General features: G+C 38.4%; 1 protein-coding gene and 1 non-coding gene across 5 annotated transcripts in view; one reads left to right on the top strand and one right to left on the bottom strand.

The window, feature by feature from the left end:
- The first annotated feature begins 1,254 nt into the window (after nt 1-1,254).
- The window catches only part of Exoc6 (exocyst complex component 6), a 185,457-nt gene continuing 166,427 nt past the window's right edge, over nt 1,255-20,284 (top strand). Inside the window, exon 1 of one of the 4 annotated variants that reach the window (XM_047553573.1) lies at nt 1,255-1,439. In XM_047553573.1, the coding sequence (XP_047409529.1) occupies nt 1,318-1,439 (122 nt within the window). In that variant the 5' untranslated portion in view covers nt 1,255-1,317. Of the gene's footprint in view, nt 1,440-14,942; nt 15,086-20,284 lie in introns of those variants that run through there. The other 3 variants (XM_047553576.1, XM_047553578.1, XM_047553574.1) reach the window with 3 other exon arrangements.
- Nucleotides 12,413-12,515, bottom strand: LOC124986093 (U6 spliceosomal RNA). Its single transcript, XR_007108993.1, has one exon. It is a non-coding gene; the product is annotated as a U6 spliceosomal RNA (small nuclear RNA).

Below are 20,284 nucleotides of genomic sequence, written 5' to 3' on the forward strand. Positions count from 1 at the left end.
CACACTGCTGTGGCTGGATGAAAATACATGCTTTCCCCCGTAAGTCTGTGGATTAGTGGGAATGACTCTGTTTTATGTATCTCTTAAAAAATATTTTTCTCAAGGAATGGCAAAATGCAAGAGGACATGCAGAAATATGTGACTCCTTACAAAGCCTAGGCTAGGAACTCACACACTGTTACTTCAGCTCATGCATCACTGGCCCAAGAAATACCGTGCCCACTGTGAGGTGCTGGCTAGAGAATGGATGCAGGTAGGAGTAACGAACGGATGCTATGTATGTCAAACGCCTTGTGGTCATACCACACTTTGACTATTATATTTTTTTATGAGAACATCAGTTTTTTTCAGAGCTATTAAAAATCTGATAACGACTTAAAAATAATAGCTTTATGTGAAAGAACGTCACTACTTATCTCCTTAAATAACCACTTTCTTGTATTCAGAGCAAGAAAGTCTGAGGTTGAACTCGGTAAGGAAGATCTAGGCCTACTTGAGGCTGACTGTAGGCAATTTTCCATTGACATTTTGGGCCTCTGGTTCCTGTACTCAGTCTTTTGGTGGCAACCAGTTCTCTGGAATTCTGACATATTCACGCTCTGTCTTCTTTCCCAGCAAACCCTATTCTGAAGAAAGTATCCTGCAAGCTCATTCACAGCGAGGCATAAGTGACTGATTAAGGATTAAAATCTAAATGCCTCCGGGAGCATTATGCATTTGAACAGGAGGGAAAAGAACTAATGACCCTAGAATGGAGGGATTCACACAGCAGAGAGTAGGGTAGAGAAGCAAAGGATACTGGGAGCAAGGAACTAGGCCAGAGACCTCAAAATCACATTCCATAGGACGTTACAGTTTTCCTAGGCAAGTTGTCTTTCTGGGTTTATGGGCAAGGGTAGAGATGCTGGAATAATCAGGAACATATGTCAATATCATTAATACAGTGAATTATGTATTTAGCATAAATATTATTAAAATAGATGCCTATTAAATCAAATGTATTTAACAAAGTTTTATAGTTAGAATGGTTCCAATTCTTTCTTATAGTTACTCTGAGAAACAAGTGAATAAATATAGCAGGCATTAGGCAGGAACTTTGTGAACTGTGTCAAGGTTAATAATAAGTAAAATGTTCTAAGTAGGCACAGGATAGCAACAGCTGTGCAACATTCTTGGAAGCAAGGACTCCGATAGCATGAGATCAGACGGCGAGCTTGTTTTTGTTGCTTCTTTGGGTGAGCAAGAGGATTCTCTTAACAACTGTAAGGGAACTTGCATTTATTTTATAAATTGCAATCATTTTTCCTATAAAATCTGATGTCTGCAGCTGGAAAATCAGGGGCATATGGAGCAATGTTGGAAGAAGACACAGATCAAACTTATGAGAATGTCCTGGCTGAGATTCAATCTTTTGAGTTGCCCATTGAAGCTACTCTAAGGTAGGGCACCTTTATATTTCATTGTTTCTTCTTCAGTGGCCATACGATGGTCTTTTCCTTTTCTTTTTATACTTATAAAAATAACAGAATTTAAAAAATAAAAATAGTATTAAAAATAGTTATAGCTCTATAATCTCACAGTTTGCTTATCTTTAAAGAAATTATAATAAATAATTTACTTTTTTGCACTGTTTGTTTCTTGATTCATTACCACATAGTTAATAAATATAAATGATCTTCAAGTGACCAAAAAGGACCTATAACATCTCAAAATAGATATTCTGTCTTCATTTATATGAGGTTTTAATTGCTTTCTTTATGATATCTTTCTTTGAAATTAAAAAAAATATTTTCTTTCTTTAAAATATCATTAAGTGAAAAACATCTATAATGATTAGATGTACCAATGAAACCAATTTATATTTGGGTAGGTGTGAGTTGTAGAAAAAAATGTAGGATGTTTTTGTATTATATTGTTGCTGCTCTCTTGGATGTATGCTGACCTTTCAAATCTGTATTTTTTTAAATTTCCATACAAGATTTAAAAATAGCTTCTTTGGTAATATGGGTATTAATTTGCACAGTTCAAGAACAGGATTAAAATGAAAGACAGTATGTCTTTGTGTTAAAGGGCAGCTTTAAATTTTTAATTCTCTCTGAGTGTCTGCCTAGATATGACACTTATCAGTATTGTCACTGCATGTGATAGTGACAATCAATAAATATTTGTTGACTAAAGTTTGTAGATGAAATGGATTTTTTTTTTTTAATGTTACCTCTTTCTCAGAAAGGTCTTAGGGCCAGGTACTTTGAAACCCACTACAGTTTAAACCTGAATAAATTTCTCCCATATATTTGAATCTTATTTTGTATTAAACATAGCTTGAATGTTTTCGAAAGGCTTAGGGTAGTGTTGGGGCCACAGAAAACTGTTGTTTTATTGGTTAGTTACTGGACTATCAATATGTAGTTGCAGTTGTGAAATAATTACAACTCCATTATAACTGTTCCGTGCCCCTTCATTCTGTCTGAGCATCACAAACATTCTGTGAAGAAGGACAAATAATTTTTACCCTGTTCAATAGACAGAAGAAACTACTGCCTTTTAGAAATAAGAAGCACAGTGATTTTCTCCATATGGGACATACTTTGTATCGTACTGTACTTTGTACCAACCAGCACCTTCTACAACTTGTGCTTTTGCCTGGCGGCTGGGTCAGAAGTCTAAAGGAAAATGAGAGGGAGTGTAGGTGGTCTGCACGTTACTGTGGCCTTTGCTGCAGAGCCCTCAGCCTTCAACCCTGACCCTCTCCTCCTCTTTCCTGGTCTTACACCCCTGACCAACATGCACAGACTTTATCCATCCAGAACCACCTCCTCTGCTGTCTTTCTCTGGTGGGAGACCTGAGGTCCTGCCTTGGTTGTCGCGTGTTTTCTTTCCTCTCTGCCTAGGACAAACATTCCCAGAACCGGTCTTCTACCTGAGCTTCTTAAAGAAAACATCTTTGTCATCTGGAAGCCACGGTATTCTTTCAGCAGCACTCTTGAGGGTGGAGACAGTGCAGATACCTTCCCCAGGTGCTGTCCTGTCGCCATCACCCAGTGGGCTTGGAATGCCCCCCTTAGCTTTGTGTCTGGGCTTTTAGGCAAGGGTGAGAGCCCTCTTTTGCAAAAGCTACTGCTAAAATGTATTGATGTTATTTTGGGGAATAGAATGGAGTCACAGAACAGATCACAAGACTCTATCTGGGACAATGTTAGACACAACTGTTGCTCTGGTCATTTGATTAGATGAAGACATCTTACACTGGCATTTGATGCGTTTTTAAACATACCTATCCATGCCATTGGTTTTCTAGTGGAACTGCTTTTATGGACTACATCGGCTCATGTGGGCAGATATGATGTGGAGTTTGAAAAATAAATATAGGATTTTCATTTTGGTCAAACTGGACTGTTTACTACTTGACAATATGCATAGAAATTTCTTTCCTTCTGGAGTTGGTGGTTCCTTTTTCTTTCTTTTTTTTAAGATATATTTTTTAGTTGTGGGTGGGCATGATGTTTGTATTTTTATGTGGTGCTGAGAATTGAACCCAGGGTCTCGAGCACTTTACCGCTGACTGAGCCAAGCCCCCAGCCTGTCCCTTTTCTTATTATTTCCTCTTATTTCTGCCTTCCAATAACCTAACCCATCTTGTAAGTCCAGCTCAAATGATTTCTTCTTTGAAGCCTCCCCTGTTTGCTCCTACTAGATATGAACACTCTATTTGTTGAAGTCCCAAATAACCCAAGGCATTTATTCTCGTGTGTGTGTGTGTGTGTGTGTGTGTGTGTGTGTGTGTGTGTGTGTTAGGTTATAATCACATCGAGGCTGAAGATTCCGAGGGTATGACCTGTGTCTTCCTTGTAGCTTCCTTGTGTCTTCCTCTGTAGCAGTTTCCACAGTGCCTGTCACAGAGTAGCTAGAGGAATATTGGTTGAACTGATTCAACAGCCTATGAGTTAATGGTGACCTTATGAGGTAAAAGCAAGGAGGCAGTTCAGAAAGAACGTTGTCATTTCAGCAAAGAAGAAGATGAGAGTATTTTAAAACTCAAGCTCAAAGGGTAGAGAGGTCGGATAAGGGATTGGCAGGAAGTTGATGGTCTTCCAGAGCCATAAAGGCCCTACCTCGAGGCCTTAGAATGGATAGTGAGAGAAAAGTTGGGACATTAAAATAACGGGGCTGAGAATGCGAGAGAGAAAAACGTGCACCTGGGAACTGAGGCTGAGAGAATGTCGGAGAGTTCGTCTGCTTTTTCCCCTGTCACAGGAGCTAGGCATTGAGTCAACACACCTGCTCTGCTGTAAAATCCTAAACTCTGTTAATGTCCTCTCCCTGTCACCTTCTTTTTCAGGTAGGAATCTGAGGTGCTCTGTTCAAGGTCAGAGTTCAGATCAGGGCCAGGTGGGGGTCTGCTGCTGCTCGATAGGGTGAACTTAGAGAGCTCAGTGACTCAGAACTCAGAGGGGTTCTGCTAATGTCACCGGGGGAGACTCAATGTCTGTCAAGGCCTACCCTCCTCCCGGCTCCAGGCTGTGTTCCTTCCTCTCCTGACTTCATGTGTGTCTGCTCCCAGAGCAAAGCTCCCGCCAGGGGGTACAGCCGGTTTCCCACCTGACTCCCCCATTAGGCCCTTGGGTCAGCACTTTTGGCCCCCTTTATGGAAGAGTGGGCAAAAATCGGAGGACTCTGAGGTCTTATGTTTGTTTTTATTCTCTGTGTAAAGCATGGTACCTCTCATTGCTTATAGTATTAAGTTGGAAGGAGAATTTCAAGGTAGAGATACTATGTTTATTCCCACCCCCCTTCTCTTTCCGTTGCCAATGAAACATCCATTAAAGCCAACTCAGACCGTTGTACAAATTGAATTGGGGAATAAATTCCAGGGCGGAAAGTGGAATTTGATGTTAATCATGTGGATGGTGATTACGTAGGACAAAAAGGGAGAAAGGTAAAGGCCCAGTGCCACTGGCAGTGTTACTGCACCTTGGGCATTCAAAACCCCCTCGCTGGCAGAATGTGAGGAGGCTGAATCTCACCCCCAGGTGGGGTTTGGACTTGGTTTTACTGCACGAATCCTTTTGCCCTGGGCATCACTCTTTTCTTCATATTGTAACCCAATGCTAATTTCCACTGGATGTTCTCATTTTGTTCTTGATTACTTTAGTCCCTCTGCTTGGTTGATATACCTGGTTTCTTGCCAACTTGTCCCTCTAGGGGATGTGTCTGTCCCTGGGATGCTTAATGGCTGTTTGGAGTTGTGCTGAAGGACACTAAGTTTGACTCAGCATTACCAATTTCCTTGAACGAGAAGGACAGTGGGTCTCAACCAACCTATAAATGCTGGTGCATTGATAATAGCTGTCTAAAGCCTTCTTTCTAGGATGATTCTGGTAAATTAGTGACAGCAGTGATGGTCTTCTGATAGGGCAATACCAGTGGTCTAAATCTTTTTTTTAAATTTTTTTTTAGTTGTCAATGAACATTTATTTATTTATTTATTTATATGCAGTACTGAGAATCGAACCCAGTGCCTCACACATGCTAGGCAAGCACTCTACCACTGAGCCACAACCCCAGCTCAGCCTTGAAAATCTTTGCTATATTCACACTAGAACTTTGGGCTGCCAGGTTTCACCCTTTAAACACCACTCCCCATTGATGTGGACTCGGGCAGAAAATAGCCAGGGGCTCATCATGCCTCTTAGGGTCCTGCAGGTGTGTTGTTAGCCCTTCAGAACAGGCCCTGAAAATAGGTCTGAATTGATTTGGCTCAGAAGTCACAGTGTGTTTTGTTGCTGTAACTGAGCCTAACTGATAAGAAACTTGCAGATACACTGGAGGGCACTGCAAAGTTAGTGGGAGGTAGAGGCGGGCAGAGCCAAAAAAGGGCCTGCAGAAGGCTGGGGAAAAAAATAGGAGGAAAAGGGAATTGTACAAGATGACGTACCAGAAGAAATTTTTGTGATTGTTTTATGATAACATGATTGTTTCACACTTGTATTCACAGCCTTTCATGGGCTCTTTTCCAAAAGCTGACCATGAAGTTTTACCAGTTTAAGAGCAAACAGGATATTATATTTCTTTGATTTTAAAGTTTTTAGGAATGAAGATAACAAGCTTTTAGAAAAGGACAAAAAATATATTTAAAAAAATAAAAACCCAAACTGTAAACACTATAAAAATCTTAGGATGATATAAAAACAAAAACATTTAACTAGTTACATTCAGCTATAGATACTCTGGAATGCTTTTACTGTTTAAATTTTATAGAAATATAAGATTTCTTTTCTATCTTATTCTAGTAAGTATATGAAGATCAAAGGTCTAGGTTTTGATTTGGAATAGATACCTATTAATTGTGTGGTTTAGCTTTAGTTTCTGACACTGTAACAGAGTATAATAAAATCTGTCTCAAATGATTAGTGGACATGAAGTGTTCAGCACAAAGCCTGGTTGGCACAAAGTAAATACTTAGGAAATATTAGCTACTACTACTATTTTCTAATCTGGGATATATATATATATATATACACACACACACACACACACACACACACACACACACACATATATATATATATATATATATATATATTCCAGTGTCATTTAAGACATCTATATTTTTAATATGTACTTTAGAGTCTTGACAAAGTAGACAGGTACAGCATCTTGAAATTCTAAGCAGGAGGGAAATATTGTTATGTGAATTTTTCAAAAAGGATTTTGTAGTTTTTATCTTAGTATTTTAGCCACAAGTCAGGTACAAAAGGCTCAGTAATTTATAAAGATAGTTGGTGGATCCAACAAAGAAAGTAGAGACCTCAGAAGTATACCTACAACCCAAATACTAGTATTTAATTAAATCAAATTGCCCATAAAACCTTACAAAATCCTTTTAAACATATCATCATCAAGTTCAGACAGATAACAAATATATTTTTTTTCTCCTTTCTTCCTTCTTTCTCTCTCTTTCTTTCCTTCTCTTTCTTTCTCTCTCTCTCTCTTTCTCTTTCTCTCTTTCTTCCTTCTTTCTTTCTTCCTTTCTTTCTTTCTTTCTTTCTTTCTTTCTTTCTTTCTTTCTTTCTTTCTTTCTTTCTTTCTTTCTTTCTTTCTTTCTTTTCTTCCTTTTTTCCCCAAGAATCATTCCCCCTGAAGTCTGCATTTTAAAAGGAACAGATTCTCAGATAAGATGTAGAGTTAATTTATATCTTAAGGGCACAGGGAAATACTTTAAGTGGTCACCAAGGAAGAGCTTATTCAGGAACATGTATTTGTCTATTAAATGTCCAGGGTGATCACTATTTAGATTTTTTCCTAATTTTGAAATATATTTTATTTCTAATTGACGCATGGTAATTGTACATATTGATGGAGCAGTGTGACATTTCAATACATGTATACAATGTTTAGTAATGATCTGATCAAGGTAACTGGTATGCCCATAACCTCAGGCACATCATTTCTTTATATTGGAGACATTCAAAATCCTCTCTTAAAGTTTTAAAATACTTATTTATTTTACTTTTTTTTTTTTTTTTTTTTTTTTTGGTACTGGGGATTGAACTCAGGGAGGCTTTACTACTGAAATAATTTCCTCATCCTTTTTAAAATTTTGAGACAAACTCTCACTAAGTTGCCCAGGCTAAACTTGAAATGATCATCCTGCCTCAACCTCCCAAGTCACTGGGATTATAGGAGTGAGCCACTGTACCTGGCTAAAATTTTATTTTAAATTGACAAATAATAATTGTATTTATTGCGTATAATTTTTTTGTTCTTGTTGTTTGTTTGCTTTTATGGTGATGGGGATGAAACCTAGGGCCTCATGCATACTACAAGGGCTGTACCACTGAGTTACATCCCAACCCTTTTATTGGGTGTAATGTGATGTTTTGAAATGTTTACATTGTAGAATGATTAGATAAAATGATTAGGTCTATTTTTTGTGAAGAGAATATTTAAAATCTACTCTTTTAGCATTTTGAAATATACAATACATTATTATTAATTATTAAAATCATGTTCCTAAATGTATTTTATACTAATGCAATATCATGACCTCATTTATTCTCTAATAAGAATGATATAATATGATACATGTTGTGGGTATAAAACAGAGTCTGGGAAAATAGTTAAAAAATAAATGCAGGTCCAACCATGACTGAGGCCTGTTGCCTCTGTAATACCTCAGGAAAGTCTGGGGTCCCTAATTAGAGTGGATGGTACAGTTGCCCAATTATTGAAGAACATTTAACTAATACATTTAGCTTTTTTGGTCTTCATTACAACACTAGACAAATTTTAAAAAGTATATATATATATATACTTGTGAACCAAGTATTTTAACCAGAAAGACAGCTTTATTTATTTTGTGATTAAGTGAATGGTTTGAAACCAGGACATGGTTTCAAATTTGCCTTTATAATTGCTAAAAGAGTATTGAAAGGATTGTTTAAATTAGGCATGAAATGTATTCAATGTAATGTTTCCTGCATAGCAAATGCTTATTCACTCATTTCATTCAGCAAATAAATAAATAATAATGGCCTAGTAGAATATGTCAGGCAATAGTCAGGGTACAATTGATATAGCTAGGTCAAGACCTGAAAATTCCTTGCTCACAGAGAGCTTGTATTTTAGGGAGGGGAATCAGAAACCTACACCTAAAAAATGGATAACAAATACTATGAAGAATAACAAAACAGGGAGGTTATTTTAGAGAGTGGTTAGGGAGTAAATGTCAGCTATTCTTTTTATTTTGTTTCATTACATTGTCGACCTTTCTAAACATTTTTGGTCAAGAGAAAAGAAAGAAAAATAGGACTAGTGAGAGGAGAGAAGAGGGAGACAAGTGCAAAGACATTAAAGGAAGCTAAGTGAAGAAACAGCAAGGAATAGAGAATGTACTGGACAGGACGGTCAAATTGAAAAAAAGGGACAATAGTTTGTGTAATAAGCCGGGAAGAAAACTATGAAGGAAAGAGAATGAAACTCAGAGAAAATCATATTATTCTTTCATTGCTCTGTACATTTAAAAATGTTTAGTTTGGGATAAGTACACTAATGGTAATTTCAGTACATCGTTAAGGGTAGGACTGGCCATATAATTTGTGGGGCACAGTCCAAAATAAAAATTCAGACTCCTTTGTTAAAAAATTAGTAAGAATTATGAAATGGTGATGGCAGATATTAAACCAAGGGCAACTGAATAGGTCAAACACCCCCAAGTCTGCCATGTCTGAGAGTTTAGCATAGAGCCTAGTACACAGCAAACAATTAATAGAGTTTTTGCATGAATAAAACTGGGGCTAATTACTTTTAAACTCCTCTGAGAACTGGTTCATATTTCATGAAAAGATGATTTTATTTGGCTGCAATTTCAAATTTCCTTCTATTGTTCTCCATGTGGGGTCCAGATCTTTATGGAACAGCAAATTCCTGAACATGGTTTTGCAGCAGGAATCCTCCCAGGAAGGGCTGGGCTTTGTTTATTCTCTTGCACTTGCACAATATGGCCACTTGGGGTCACTGCACCAACAAGGGAAGGTGGAAGCTAGGTAGGAGAATCCCTGTGGCTGGTTATCTGATAAGCAGCTAGAAGCAACCTGGAAGGGTTAGTTTATTAGAACCAATGTACAATGGCTACTTGTGCTTTACATTTTGTTACAGTTCTGCAATTATATATGAAGGGCTCTAAAACTCCTTAAGAAACATCTGAATGATATTAGCAAAGTCTGGAGAGGATAAAGATCAGATGTCTGCTGCAGGATAGCCAGGAGCAGGGAGGAGAATCTCTGTGTGGAGATGTATCCCACCTCGTAAAATATGCTTTTACAATATTAAGCTTAACATGAGAAATATTTGCATGTGGATCATTCATTTAACAAGTATTAATTGAGTGCCCATTATCTACAAGATAGTGGGCTGGGCAGTGAACAGTACATACAACGTCCCTGTGTCTGGCTTAGGAGCAATACCTGGAGGTGGAGATAGACTAAGCAATTTGTTTGCCACCACAATACATGCTTCAAAGGATGGGCACTGCCTCCAACGACCATGAAAAGGCACTTGCCTTTTACAAGATTCAGAGGACTAACTAACTAAAGTGGATCTGGAACCAAGATGTGTTCCTCTTTCCTCCTCTATAACAGCAGGAGACAGATTTCAGGCATTCCATCCTTTGAGGGTTCAGAAATAATGAGGTTCAGGTGCATAAACCCTCACACACAATCACACTACTTTGTCAATGGTTAGAAAAAGGACCATTTGTATGTCTGTTTTTGTGCTACTGGGGATTGAACCCAGGAATGCTCTACCACTGGGCTACATCCACAGCCCATTTCATTTTTTATTTTGAGGAAGGGGCTTGCTAAATTGCTGGGACTGGCCTTGAACTTGGCAATCTTCCTGCCTTAGCTTCCCGAATAGCTGGGATTGTAGGTGTGTGCCATAATACCATGTCTGGCTTGTGGGTTTGGTTATTATCCTTATTTTATTAAAGAAGATGCTAAATGCTGGGTTATGTGGTTTGCTGAAAAATGCCTACTAATCCTAGTCTCTGATACTTAATGTAAATTGAGCTCTGGGTTAAACATTACAAATAGAATATCTTGTTTAATTCTCAAAGAATTTGGTGAGCTAGAGACTCTTTCGGTCCCTAATTCACACTTGAAGAAACTGAGGCTTAGACAATTAACTCCCTGAATCTTAACTTCTAGTAAGACATGAATTGGAATTTGACCCTAAGCATTTAAATGCCAGACCAGGCAACTGCATTCTACCACCTCCCTCTTGAAGGAATTTTCTAAAGATAGGTTATTAGTCTGAGGACAAGTGGTTCAAAGTATAAGTTGTTAATGACTAAGAGTTTATTTATATGTCAAATTCTTACTTTGCTGGTTAATTTCATACTGGATGCAGAATGCAAACCCTACCCTGCCAGTCTTTCTGGTTTATCTTTTTCCCTCTCAGGAGTCCTAGGACAGATTTTGAATGAATCTCTGCTGCCAATATGCAAGTGAAATGCCTGTGTGCCCTACCCTGTCCCCCAACCTCCTCAGACCAGACTAATTAAATCATTTATCCTTTGGGTAGGATTTTTTTTCCCCTTTCACATTTACATATTTGTTATATGTATGCATGATTAAAAACCTGTAGTTAGGACTGGGGTTGTGGCTCAGTGGTAGAACACTTGCCTGGCATGTGTGAGGCTCTAGTTCAATCCTCAGCATCACATATAAATAAATAAATAAATAGCAATAAAGGTCCATTGACAACAAATAAATTATTTTAAAAAAATCCCTATAGTTAGCAGGCTGGGAATGTTGTTTAATGGTAGAGTGCTTGCTTAGTTTTTTTTTTTTTTTTTTTTTTTTGGTGCTGGGGATTGAACCCAGGGTCTTGTGCATTGCTTAGCATGTTTGAAGCCCTGGGTTTGATCCCCAGCACTGAAAAAAAAATCTAGTTAGTTATTTTGGGTATTTAAATTCTTAGTACAAGCTTTCAGGTACTAACGGAACTGTCAGAAGTCACAGAGAGGAATAGCAAACACTGTTACAGAAGAAGTGGTAAATGATCTTCCTTCCTTGTTGAATTGTGAGAAGATAGAAGATACCACTGCTTATGTTGAGTTAACTTCTATGGGCAGGTGTTGAAATAGGCCTGGTAAGAGGCGTGCCTAGGCCTGGCTTCCCAGAGCAGGGTATTGGGAGCTGGGTTTAGATAGATGGTGTCAGGATTGAACAGAAGGGGAAAAGGTCTTGATAACAAGTGCTCATGAAACAAACCCCAGGAGATGGCTGCCAAATAGGGAGCTGGCCTGTGCTACATGCCCTGTTCTCCTTTCCTTCCTTGTTCTACTTTTTCAGAGCTATGAATTCTGGTTGCTTTTAGTAACTTTGAGCTAAATAGTTTGCTGCCTCCTGCAGAGAGAACTAGCTTTTTATTCTCGCTGTAGGAGGAGATAAAAATGGTCCTCATATTTCTATGATTCAGTTTCAAATTCAATTTTCAAAAGGTTTATTCTCGTCCCTGAACCTGTAGTCAGGGTATGCTAATGCTGGGTACTCGAGCCTCAGTAATGGGAGGGGCAGTTAGTCAAGGAAAAAGTTGTTCTTTAGGATTTGATTAAAAAAACAATTTATATGAAGTTTATATATACACATATTTGGTTTGATCTAAGGATATATTTTTTAACAACAAGAAGTGGATAAAGTTTATACTGTTTCTTATGTTGGAGCGCTTGATAAAAGAGGGCATCAGGGAATTTCAGGTAACATTCTTTGCCAGTGTTGTGGTTTTTATCAAGGGGATAAAAACAATCAACTTCTAAAGTTATTATTATTATTTTCAATGTTCAGTTTCCTTTAATGATCTCCATCTCCCTAAAGGACAGTGCAGGCAGCTAGGTGATGGCAAGTGATGAAAAACATTGGAATGCTTCATGAATTTGCATGTCATTCTTGGGCAGGGGTCATGCTAACCTTCTCTGTATCATTCCAATGTTACTATGTGCTGCTGAAGTGAGCACTAAGATGTTATATTTATTGTCAATATATGAAGAGCAAGTTTGAATAAAAGTTTTACAATTTTTATATTGTTTCAATTCCTAATTGTCACCAAATACAGATTAATCCGAACTCCTATCTCTGTTCAGACCTGTTTGGAATACTCCTTTCTAATTCATTCTGAAATCATTTTGATGGCTTTGGAGCTTCCTTACTGTTTGGTTTTAAAATGCCTCCAGTTTTCTCTCATCTATATGCAGAATTCTATGAGGAACTATAGGAAGTTGCAAAAAAAATAAAAAAGTCATCTGAACTCAAGGACCTTACCATGGTGTCACAATGTTGGTGAATTTGGGAAGAGACTTTCTATTTCTTTGTATTCTTGAAGCACAAGGAAGTGAGATTCCTCAGAGGAGGTCTGGATTCTCCTGTGCCATCAAGGCAGTGAAAATGGGACAAATTTGATGAATTCACACTGCTTTGCAATGAGTTTCCTCATGAAATGGGCAGCTGCATGTAGAAGAGACTACGTTGGTTTTCCATGCCAGTGTGCAGTGAGGTTCCATGGAGGATCAAGTATACAAAACAAATAAAACCCTCGAATGTATAAAAAAAGGAACTAATCAAAATAAGTTATTAAAATAATAGCAGGAGTGGATAGATGTGGTAAGTTGAATCTGTAGTCACTGGAGAAAACCGATTAGTTTGGGGAAATCTTTATGAAGCAAATAAATTTTGAGTTGATTTTTCCAAGGAGGACAGAAAGAAAAGGCAATTAGTAATGTTTATAGGACCCTTTCAAAGTATGGCAGGCAGGAAAATGGCCCTTCAAAGATGCTCACATCCTAATCCCTGGAACCTGTGAATGGAACATGACAAAAGGGATGTTACAGACATGACTGAAATTAATGACCTTAAGATGGAATATTGTCCTGGTAGGGTCCAATCTGATTGCATGGATCCCTAAAAGCAGAGAAATTTTTTCTGGTCTGAGTCAAAAGGAGATGTGTCTACAGAAGAATGATCAGAGAGATGTAATGTTACTGGCCTAAAGGAAGAACATAGAGGGAACATAAAGGAAGGGGGTCATAAGCCAAGGAATATGGGTGGCATCTAGAGGGTGGAAAAGGCAAAGAAACAAATTTTCCACTGGAGTCTTTGGAAAAGAACTCAGTGGCACTGATACCTATATTGTAGCCTATTGAGAACTATGTCAGACTTCTAACCTACAGAACCATAAGATAATATGCCCAAGTTGTTTTAAGCTACTGAGCTTATAGTCATTTGTTATAGCAACAACAGAAAATTAATGAGAGATAGCAATATGAGGTAGATACTATTATTATTTTCACTTACAGATAGGGAAACAAGATACAAAGGGATTAGATTCTTGCCCAGGGTTACATAGCTGTGCAGTGACATTTATCCAAAGAAGTCAGCTGAAGGTACTTCAGAACTCATGCTCTTAACTATGATGCAATTTCAACTCCCAGGACTTTTTGTCAGGAGAGGAAGGAGACAGGATTCTAGCAGAGGCTCACTGAAGGGAGTGAGTCACACAGGTGAATAGTGACAGGGCTGGCCAACTCAAAGGGAAGCTCAAAACCTTGGATTAATGGAGACCAGAAAATAGTTGTCCCTCAGGCTAGGTTCACACACTGTCCCTGAGTAATCTTCCCCGGTGGCTGCTTTGAGCAAGACCAACTGGTTTACTCCCAAAAAAGTGTTGTTAAGCAGGACTTTTCTACACAGGTACCTTTGCTCAAGCCGCCCACTTCTCTTTCCACCTCTCTGCTGCCCACCTCTTAACATCCCAGCTACCCCTACCTGGGGGCACTTGGGTTCAAAGACTTTGGCATGAAATCACACATCGCTCTGGGCCCTCTTTTGCATATTTGCCATTAAGTGTCCTAAATTCCTGTTGTTTAAGTTTTCTTAAGTTTTTAATTTATTTCCTCTGTGATATATAATTTGATGACTTCTGTGGACTTGCTTTGGGCAGGGGAAACGAATCCACTCAGAGCGGATCATCAGGATATTTTTGCTCGTTCCTAAAATAAATCTTAACTACCATACAGAGTTTTGCTTTTCGTGGGTGCACGTTTTCCTGACCTTGTCTCCCCACCACTAAGAGAACATCAGGCCCTCTTGTTCAGCGTTCCCGTATCCTTTATTACAGATTGAGGATGACGGAAGGGCCACCTCCTTCACTACCTTGAAGCAGAGGGTCTGGCACACAGAATACAAGAGTGTATGTGACAGCCAAAAGGCCAGGCGTCAGGCAACTAGGCGCGGGTCGCGGAAAAGAGCTCCAGGCGATGTGGCTCAACCTCCGGCGGCGCGCGTGCCCGGGCGGGCCACGCGCCCGCGCGCCCCCGCCCCTCGCGCCGTCCTTCGCTCCGCCCCGCCCTTTGCGCTCGCACCACCTGCCGCTCGCCCCCGCCGTTCGCGCGGCGCCGCGCCTCGCCGGCTCCTCAGCTTCCAGCCAAGATGGCGGAGAGCGGCGAGGCTCTGGGCACCGTTCCGGAGCACGAGCGGATCTTGCAGGAGATCGAGAGTACTGACACCGCCTGTGTGGGGCCCACTCTCCGGTAAAACTCTCTTCTTCTGGGGACTTCGGGCCGTCCTTGCCAGTACCTCCGGTGGAGCTGGGCGGGGTGTCCGCCGCCGGCCGCGCGCGCACTGGCCCGACAGGTGGTGCGCGCGGGGGCGGACGGGGGCGCTCGTGGGCGGCGGGACGTGGGCCGCGGTCGGGCGGAGCAGGGAGGGCGGCCGCACCTGTCAGTGAGGCATTCAGCCTCGCGAGCTGTCACCGCGCCGCCGGTGGGTGTGGCTGCCGCGGCGTCACCCGCTGTGCAGGTCCTGAGGACCCGCCTTAGGCCTGCCCCGGTCGTGCGCGCGGTGGTGCCGGGGGCAAAGGTTAGCTGCTGGCGGCCGGCGTCACTGAGGTGTCAGGTCACGCGCAGGTGGAAATCTTGGCGCGCTCGGCTCCCACCAGCATGGGAGAGTTGAAGTTGAGCGGGAGACGCCAGCATCATTTTAATTGGAAAAATTAAAATGTTTATAAAAGTAAAATAATGTAACGAACCATTATGAACCACCATCAAACCTCATCTGTGCTTGGTCTTTCCCCCTCTCCATTCATCCTCACTCTGGAATTTTTTGAAGCAAATCCAAGATATGTTAGTTCATCAATATATATTTTAGTATTCAAATTAACATTTTTGTTATTTCCTAGTTATCTTTTAGCTGGCCTGTCAGTTTATATTATTATTTTATTTAAATTATTTTCCTGGGTGTCAGAATTTTTCAGCCTTTTCCCTGCAAAGCATGTGATACACTTTCCACAATATTGTGCACTGATCAGAAGATAATTAAATTAAAAATCAATAATAGAAAACCTTCTGGAAAATTCTCAGATATTTAGCCACCGAATAACATACTTTTGAATATTCATATATCAGACACGAAATCAGAAATTAGAAAATATTTTGAAGTGAATACAATGAAAATGCAATATACAATTTTTGGGATGCAGCTACAGATATATTTAAAGAGAAATTTATACAACACCTCTACTAGAAAAGAATTTTGGTTTCTAAGTAAACAAAGTAAAAAAAGAAGAACAAATGAAACCCTAAAGAACGGAAGAAAGATGATAAAGGTATTGGTATTGTCTTTCAAAAAAGCTGAGAGAAGAGTTTGTTAATCTTTTTATTTGCCATTTGTGATTCTCTTCATTTGTTGCTGGGTATATAACTGTCATCTTGTGTCATTTTCTGACTCTAGTACAGCTTTGCTCACAGTATTTTTTTTTTTTAATTTCCCTTGAGATTTCTTCTTTAACCCATTGGTTATTTAGAAATATGTTGTTTAATTTCCACATATTTGTGCATTTCCCAAATGTTCTTCTCTTATTTCTGGTTTATTTTGTTGCAGTCAGAGATAATGATTTGTATGATTTCAGTTCTTTAAAATTTATTGAGGATTGTTTTATGGCCTAACATGTGGTCTATTCTGGAGAATATTCCATGTGCACTTGAGAAAAATGGGTACCCCTCTATTGTTGGGTAGAGAATCCTATATATATCTGTAAAGTCTAGTTAACTGATAGTGATTTTCAAGTCTTTTATTTCCTTTTTGGTCTTCTGCCTAGTTGTTCTATCCATTATTGAGTAATGAATAATTTTGGTTTCATGTCTTTTTGGGCTCTGTTGTTAGGTGTATATATTTTTATACTAATTTTATAGTCTCTATTGAGTGACACTTTTACCATCATAAAATATCCTCCTTTATTTCTAGACTTGTTTTAAAGTCTGTTTTATCTGATATTAGTATAGTTATTCCAACTTATGCTTGCTCTTTTCATGATATATATATATATGAATATATTTTTTCTAAGCTTTTACTTTCAGCTTCTTTTTGTCTTTAAATATAAAATGTCTCCTGTAGATACCACATCATCGGATCTTGTTTTTTATCCAGTTTGATAGTCTATGCATTTTGATTGGATCATTTAATTCATTTATATTTAATGTTATTTATTTAATTGGATTTACATTTGCTGTTTTTGTTTCCTATGTTTTATTTATTTTTGCTTTTACCTCTTTTGCATTATTTTCCAGTGCAATATTTAGTTACTTTAATAATCTTTTTCCACATTTTGAAAGTTTTCTTAGTGGTTGCTCTCAGAACTGCTTCAGATTTTTTTAAAAAAAAATTTAGATGTTGATAGACCTTTATCTTATTCATTTTTTTATATGTGGTGCTGCAAATTGAACCCAGTGCCTCACACATGCTAGGCAAGCACTCTACCACTAGCTGCAACCCCAGCCCCAATTTTTGGGGGGCCCTTATTTATTTATTTTTTTATATGTGGTGCTGAAAATTGAATCCAGTGCCTTACACATGCCAGGCAAGTGCTGTACCACTGACTCAACCCCAGTCCACTGCTTCAGATTTATTTTAACTAAATTCCAGTGAGATACAGAAATGGTACTCCTATACAGCTGTATTCTCTCTTTGCTATATTGTTATACATCTTATATCTACATGTTATAAATATAACAATACATTGTTATAACTTTTTGTCTTTCAAAAAAGCTGAGAGAAGAGTTTTATGTTAATCTTTTTATTTGCCATTTGAGATTCCCTTTATTTGTTGCTGGGTATTTAACTGTCATCTTGTGTCATTTTTCTGACTCTAGTACAGCTTTGCTCATAAACCTTCCTTGTGCTTTTGTGGTCAATTAATTATATTTCTACATACTATGTGTTCCCCATTACAAATTGTATATACAGTTTTATGCAGTTGAGAAGTCAGCTGTTAAATCAGTTAAGAAAAGCATGAAGAAGTAGTATATATTTATACTGTATAATTATATAGTTACTTTAACTGGGGCTCTGTGTGTGTCTGTGTATTCACATTGCTACTCAGGCTCACTCTTAAGTTTGAAGAAATTCCATTAGTATTTCTTTTAAGACTGGTCTGCTAGTAACTAATTCTCTATTTTTGTTTATCTGGGAATGTCTTTGTTTCATCTTCATTTTTGAAAGAAACTTTTTCTGGCTATAAAATTCTTGGTTGACAGCTTCCCCCCCCCTTTTTATATTTTGAATATGTCATTCTTTTAGCCTCCATTGTTTCTGGGATATTCCCTTTGTCTCACATTATTTTCTGTTTTTTGTGTGGGTATTATGTTCATCATACTTGGCTTTCTTGGATCTTAGATATGTAATTAACATTTTTCATCAAATTTAGGAAAAAAGTAAGCATTGTTTTTTCAGTTTTTCTGCTGCTTTCTTTTATCAGTTTTGGTGCTTCCATAATATGAGTGTTGGTGTGATTAATGGTGTCCATATTTCTCTGAGGCCATGTTCATTTTTATTCTTTTCTTTTGGGTTGCATATATCAGCTTATGTTGAATTTCATTGATTCTTTCCTTCTGCCATTTCACATCTACTATTGGATTTTTTGTTTTGGTTACTGACCTACCTACCTACCTTCCTTCCTTTTTTTAAATTTTTCCTCTATCTCCTTCCTTCCTTCCTTTCTTATTAACAAATAATCCCCAGATTTTTAATAGTTAACACAGTAAAAGTCTCCTTCTTTCTCATGTCATAGCATCACTGTACAAGTCACATAGTTCTCCTGGTCTGATCTATTCTAAGCAGTAAACCAAAGATCCAGAGCTCTTCCATCTCTGTCTTTTCCATCCTCTGGATTCTCCTTGGAGATCTCTGCTGTGTGTTTCACACTGAATTGACCAATGACCAAAGAGATGACAAGGAATCTTGTGGGTTGCTCCATATACAGACCCCTAGTAGCATCCATTATTCTCATCCATTGGTCAGAACTTGTTTATATGGTCTTTCACTTATTTTAAGGTAGGATAAGAGAAGTAGTCTCTGCATGTATCCATGAAGAAGAATTGAGTGTGGTGAGATTTTAGTCAGTCTCTATCACATCCTTTAATGTGATGAAACTGAAATTCCTTCTGTGTATCTAGGTTTCCATTCTTTCCCTATATATTTATTTTATTTGTTTCTGATTTTCATCTCTTTCATCTCCAGAATTCTTCTTCAGTTAACACCCTAGACCTGGCCTCTGGTGTCATTTTCAAGTTTTGCAAGAGGCCCATTTTCCCTTTTCCCCATGGGAGAACATAGAGGTTTAGAATAGAGCCTTTTCCTGGTAAATTACTCTGCTATCCCTTAGTTTTCTCAACTGTAGCCAACTTACCTGAAAACTATGGAGATTACCAGAGACCTAATATATCTTTATTACAGTTTTAACTGTATTTTTTAGTTCTGTAGCTTCTTTATTTAGTTTTTGTTTGGAGGATCTATCCAGTGGTAAGAGAGGTGTGTTAGTCACCCAGTATTATTGTGTTGTGGTCTGTTTGATTCTTGAAGTTGAGAAGGGTTTGATGTACATAGATGCTCCATTGTTTGGGGCATAAATATTTATGATTGTTATGTCTTGTTGATATATAATTCCCTTAAGTAGTATGAAATGTCCTTCTTTGTCCCTTCTGATTAACTTTGGCTCAAAGACTGCTTTATCTGATATGAGGATAGAAACTCCTGCTTTTTAATGAGATCCATGTGAATGGTATGTTTTTTCCCATCCTTTTACCTTCAGTCTGTGGATGTCTTTGCTTATGAGGTGAGTCTCCTGGAGACAGCATATTATTGGGTCTTGTTTTTTAATCCAGTCTGCCCAATCTATGTCTTTTGATTGAGGAGTTTAGGCCATTTACATTCAATGTTATTATTGAGATGTGATTTTTATTCCCTGTCATTTTGATATTTTTTTTAGGGAAGAGTTACCAGGGATTGAACTCAGGGCACTTAACCACTGAGGCACATCCCCAGCCCTATTTTTGTGTTTTTCATTTGGAGACAAGGTCTCACTGAGTTACTTAGCATCTTGCCTTTGCTGAGGCTGGCTTTGAACTCACAATCCTCCTGCCTTGGCCTCCTGAGCCGCTGGAATAACAAGCATGTGCCACCATGCCCAGCATCATTTTGATTTATTTCTGGCTTTTAATTTGAATTGGTTTCTCCTTTGATTGATTATTCTTCTAGTGTATTTCCTCCCTTTGCTGGTTTTCAGTTTCATTTTTGCATTTCTTCTTTATGTAATATTTTATTGAATATATTTTGTAGAGCAGACTTTCTTGTGAATTCTTTTAATTGTTGTTTAATGTGGAAGGTTTTTATTTCATTGTTGATTCTGAAGCTTAATTTTTCTGGGTATAGTACTCTTGGCTGGCATCCATTTTCTT

Source organism: Sciurus carolinensis, chromosome 5, assembly GCF_902686445.1.
Source record: "Sciurus carolinensis chromosome 5, mSciCar1.2, whole genome shotgun sequence".
In the NCBI taxonomy this organism is placed as follows: domain Eukaryota; kingdom Metazoa; phylum Chordata; class Mammalia; order Rodentia; family Sciuridae; genus Sciurus; species Sciurus carolinensis.